Genomic DNA, 5,195 nt, shown 5'->3' with positions numbered 1-5,195 from the left:
CCCGACGACCGCGCGCGCTTCCGCGCCCACGGCCGCCGCTTCGGCGCCGCCGCCGCCGCCGCCGCCGCCGCCAGCGCCGCGGCGGGCGGCGCGTCACCGTCGTCGTCGCGCGGGGCCGAGGAGGCGCGCGGATGCTGCTGTTTGCGCTGGCGCTGGCGCCACTGGTTAAGCGCCTTGTCGTCTTCCTCCTCCTCCCGCTGCAACTCAGCTTCCATGGCTGCTTCCCTGGCCGAATCCTTGCCCCGCCCGGCAGGGGCCGAAACCTGCGCCCGCGCCGGCGGCGACGACGGCGGCGCAGCCGGCAGCTGCTGCTGCTCCTGCTGCCGCCGCTGCGCTTCCCGGGGGACCTCCGGCGCGGCGGGCAGCGGCTGCCGCGGCAGCGGCGACGGCCCCGGCTCGCGCCGCTGTTGCAGGGCGGCGAGCGCGGCGGCGACGCTGCCGGCGGCCGGGCCCCCGTCCAACCCGGCGGCCGCCTGCGGCCGTCCCCCAAGCTGCCCCTCCAGCAGAACCGCAATCTGAGGAAACGACGCCACCAACTGCTTGGCCACAGCGTCGATGACCGACGCCGTCCCGCCCTGCCCTGCGCCGGCTGCCGCCGCGGCCGCTGCCGCGGCCTGCTGCTGCCGCAGCCGCTCCTCCTCCTGCCGCCGCCGCTGCTGCTCGCGGTGCTGCTCGGCCTGCAGCTGCAGCAGCAGCAGCTGCTCCTGCAGCTCCCGCTGCAGCGCCCCGACGGGCAGGCGGCCCTGGGCTGCTGCCTGGTCGTACGCGCCCGCGAGGCGCAGCAGCTGCTCTTCCAGCAGCGCGGCGCCCGAGGCGGCCGCGCGCCCGCCGCTCGCGGCGTCGCCGCCGCCGCTCCGCCGCGGGTCGGGGCCCGCCGCGCCATTGATGGGCGCGCGCATGGGGGGTCCGCTAGAGGGCCGCTCCGGGATCGGGTTCTGCGCGGCGCTCACCGCAAGCTGCCAGTCGCCTGCGATGCCGCCCTGGCTGCTGCCCACAGCGGAACCCTGCCGAGCGAGCGGGCGTGCCTCGGCAGCCGGCACGCTCGCATGGGCGTTTGCATGCGTGGGTGCGGCCTGCCGGGCGGGGCCGCTTGTGCCAAGGAGCACCTCACTGAGGAGCGCAAGCGTCTCGAGGCCGGCCAAATCATCCATTACTGCGCGGCGCCGACAACCGCCAACTGGGCCGCGGTGCGCCCTGCGGCCGCAAGCGCGCGAGGCAGTGGTTTGCAGCTTTGGTCCCCCTGCCTGGACGGCCTGGGAGACGCTTTTGGTGCGTTGCTGAAGCCGCTGGTTTTTCTCCAGGGGTTGCTCATACTGTGAGCGGCCTTGGGAGTTCATGCTGCGAGTCCCACCACACTCGCGCTTGGCCCAGGAACTCGCTGTGCCCCACAAAGCTATAAAATTCCCAGATGCATGCGAGACCCACCTTTGGCCCCTTTATGAGTGGGTGGCGCTCCTCAATCGATGCGCCATTGCCCGCCGCTGTTCGCGAAATACCGCGTCTCGTCACGCTGCTTATTCAGATTCATTCTTTTTGCTGGACGCGCAGTGCAGAGCAGCTCCCGCGGACAAAGCATGGAGATGTTCTGAGCGTTGTGGGTATGAGTGAAAGTGGTCTGTTATGAGGTCAAACATCAAGATGAGAGTCAAAGTTTCTATCGAGGGCGTCGAGCAGTGCCGTAGAGGCCTAGATCACGGCTTTTTTTGCCACAGCGCGCCACGAATCCCCGTGCACTTGTGCTTCCGAAATTTTTCAGCTCACACGCGGTGGCCGCTCACAGGGAGAGCCGCTGCGATGCCCGCGACAGCGACATACGGGGTCGCGGACGCCGTGCCGAGAGGGAGTGTGAAGAGTTATCATGCATCTGTCGTGTCAGGGAACCACACAATGGACGTGTGCCATAACATACGCAACCCAAATGTGAAATTTTGCCATGATTTCAAACACTTTTTGTCGATGAGCATTGCAGATAATGCGGTGTGGCACGGCACAGCAGGGGAGGGCGAGACGCATGCATTGAATCGCAGTCCATCAGCAAGGCCAGGGCGACAGCGCCGCCCCACACCCTCAGCGCGGCAGATAGCCAATGCAGTTGTGCAGCACAGGCTGCACTAGCCGGCGTCCACCCGCGCAGAAACCGCGCGCGCCTCTCTTCGTCGACATGAAGCCAAGACAATGGCTTGCATCGCATGCTTGGTTCACCAGATGGCCTGCGTTTGCCTATATCTGTCATGTGCACGAGGGGGTTTGGTGCTGTCAATAAGCCGAGACACAAACAATAAGCACCTGTGGCAGCAGCAAGTCCGTGCAAGCAGTGGGCCCACGCTTTCTGGGCGGTGGGGCTCACAGTCGCACTGTGGCAGATCCTACCTTGCACGCCGCAAATGCAGCAGTCTGCGTGTGCAGTGCACATGCAACGGAAAAAAACTTGAGTTGCAGTCCAGCTGGGGGCGTCGGGGCCCTGAGAACTTCCACCAGATGAACGCATTCGCCGGTCATCCCGGTGAGCTGAAAATCAAGCACATGCGCGGCAACGGACTGTGCCGCCACAGCAGCTCCTGCACATATGTGCTTGTTACTTATGCTGCCTTCCTTTTTATGCTGCCGTGCTACGCAGAAGCCAACAGCGGCGTGTTTGAAACCCCTGTCGGCCCATGGTCATACGGAGTGTGAGGGATGACGGTGGGTCGCCCGACTGCGACAAGGAGGGTGACGCCCGTGAATGGTGGGTCGGGACGAAGGCAGGATGGACTTGAGCGACTGTTTTCCCGCTGCTTTCAATATGGGTTTGGAAGCATGACGAGTACCAGTTGGGCCCGTGAGCAGTGACTGCTGCAGCCCACACCAGATGTGCAAACCAGGGCCGTCGAGTTGGCTGGGGCTCAGTGACCCTATCACGCCCCCTGAAATAAGCTCATTACCATGACATTGCCATGGGATATCTTGATTTTTCAAATGCCGTTCATACACCTGGCGCGTAATTTCAGATCATGTCGTGTCAAGCTCAAACGCATACGCGTAACCTGGACGATATGTTTAAGTTTCAAAGGCGATGATGATACACGTTATTACTGCAATCAATTGTATGCTACAACGCAGCGCTGTCAAACTCTGTGGCAATTCTGCAGCACTAGAACCCCCCACTTCCACACGGCAGCGCATTACCAGGCAGCGCATCCGGCGCAGCGCGAGCTGGCATGCTGCCAACGGCCACCACACGGCAATCAGGGCACATGGCGCGGCCATACATGCGCCATGCCGAGCCGATTGCGTGGGCGGCAGGCTCGGCGCGGGTTGGGTCGGTTCGCAGGCCCAAGCATGGATCAGGCGAGCGTTTGCCCCGCGCGTCATGCGCGCGTCATGCGCGGGGGTGCTGCCCTGGGGGCTCTCAAGTAGCAGGAGACCTTATCAGCGCAGCAGGACGGGCTGTCCTGTCCACGCGCCAAGTCTGGTGCCACGTCCTTGCGACTCACCCGAACCAACACTGCGCCTCGCCCGCACGCGCCCCCTCCAGCCGCCCCCACCCGGGCCCAGGCGCGCGACGCCCCCGCCGCGGGCCCGCCGCCCGCCGCCGGCGCCCCCGGCGCGCCGCCGGGGCGCTGCCCCGTGCTGGCAGCTCTGCCCCCGCCGCCGACGGCCGCCGTGCCCTGGTACCGCCGCCTCATGCAGTTCAGGGACCCCCTCAACTTCCAAGCCACCCTGCTGTCATCCGCCGACGTGGTGACGACGCCGGCGCAGATCGGGTTCCCGGAGATGGTCGTCCCGGGCACGGCGGAATTCGCAAAGGCGGTGCTGGCCAGGGAGGGAGATCTTACAGAGGTGGCGCCCTTTTTGGTGCTGGGAGATCTCGTGGGAGAGGGCACCATGGGTGAGCAGGGCGGGGGCGCCCCAAAAACGGCGGGCGCGGGGCGGACGGCGGACCCGAGGCCTGGCCGCGGCGCGCGCAGCTCTGCGGCGGCGCGGGCGCCGGCGCGGCGCGCGTTGGGTCTATGATGGGCCGCGCTGCGCGACAGGAGGAGGGGCGGCGCTCCGTCCTGCGGCGGCGGGCGGCGGGGCGGGCCCGCGTGCCCATGCAAACGCGAGGGCCCCGACATGGACGCTCGACCCACACCGCATCCGCCGGCGCGGCCGCGGCGCGCTCGCCTTGGCGTCCTGGCAGGCCTGATGCAGGAGCCTGGTCACCGCGAGTTTCGCAACCTGCTGGCGCCCGCGTTCACGTACGAGGCCATCAACGGGCGCTTCCTGCCAGAGATCGCCGCCATCGTGGGGCGCACCCTGGAGCGCTGGGAGGGCGCGGGGGCGCCGGTCAAGGCGTACGATGCGTTCAAGCGGATGACGTTCGAGATCATTATGAACGTGGGTGCAGCTGTCCGTTGCACCCACTTGAGCACGGTCGCGCGTGGACCCAGGGGCGAGGCTGGCAGGGGGTGGGTGGGCGTGCTTGCGTTGCCTTGCGCGCGGCACCGGGCCTGTTATTCCTGCCCGCCTGCCAAATCCCCTGCAAATGCCTAGCAAGCGCCGACAAACACGACTCGACCGCCCATCGCCCCGCCCCCGCAGGTCATGATGGGCAAAGAGTGAGCCGCCCTGGAACGCCCATCGCCGCACGCCGCGGCGCTCGACGGCGCCCCTCTGACCGCCCCGCCCCCCCTGCGGCGCCGAGCTCGTGCCGAACCGCCGCATGCGAGCGCCTGACGCCTGGTTGCCCGTGACCGCCTTTCAAGATGCCCAGCTTCCCGTTCAATCTCTACATTTTCGAAACCCTGACCCCTTTTTCAGGTATGCGGCCGCGGAGATCGACCGGCTGCATGAGATGTTCACCACTTACACCGGCGGCATGGCGCAGTTCCCCCAGTGGGACGTGCCTTTTTTGAAGTACGGCAAGGCGATGCAGGTGGGGGGCAGCTTCCCATGGGGCAGTAGCCCGTGGGGCGACCTGGACGACGTCGCGCCTGCGCCCGGCACGTTTTGAGCATGTGCGTGTTCATATGTGCTGGCCACAGACCGCTGGGCTCGATGGCGCACGTGCATGCGCGGTTCGCGCACGCACACACGCTCACATGCACGCACACACACGCACGCACACACTCACATGCGCGTGCGCACACACACAAACCCTCTCTCTCCCCCCTTTCTCCCATGCACATCCAGGCCCGCCGCGAGCTGCTGGCCATCTTCCTCGCCGACACGACGGC

At 66.7% G+C, this 5,195-nt stretch overlaps 2 protein-coding genes across 2 annotated transcripts; one reads left to right on the top strand and one right to left on the bottom strand.

Moving 5' to 3' along the window:
• Positions 1–9: 9 nt before the first annotated feature.
• On the bottom strand, positions 10–1,151 carry MNEG_12670 (hypothetical protein; the record flags this gene model as incomplete). Its single annotated transcript, XM_014038860.1, has 1 exon — positions 10–1,151. A coding segment is annotated over one exon (1,142 nt), but the record flags the coding sequence as incomplete, so codon positions are not given.
• A 1,327-nt stretch (positions 1,152–2,478) lies between these two features.
• On the top strand, positions 2,479–4,972 carry MNEG_12669 (hypothetical protein; the record flags this gene model as incomplete). Its single annotated transcript, XM_014038859.1, has 5 exons — positions 2,479–2,503; positions 3,515–3,868; positions 4,160–4,356; positions 4,561–4,577; positions 4,780–4,972. The coding sequence occupies 5 exons, from the start codon at positions 2,479–2,481 to the stop codon at positions 4,970–4,972; spliced, it is 786 nt and encodes a 261-aa protein (XP_013894313.1).
• Between the last annotated feature and the right edge of the window lie 223 nt (positions 4,973–5,195).

This window comes from Monoraphidium neglectum, assembly GCF_000611645.1.
Source record: "Monoraphidium neglectum strain SAG 48.87 unplaced genomic scaffold scaffold03366, whole genome shotgun sequence".
NCBI lineage: Eukaryota > Viridiplantae > Chlorophyta > Chlorophyceae > Sphaeropleales > Selenastraceae > Monoraphidium > Monoraphidium neglectum.
This window is presented reverse-complemented; position numbering and strand designations above follow the sequence as displayed.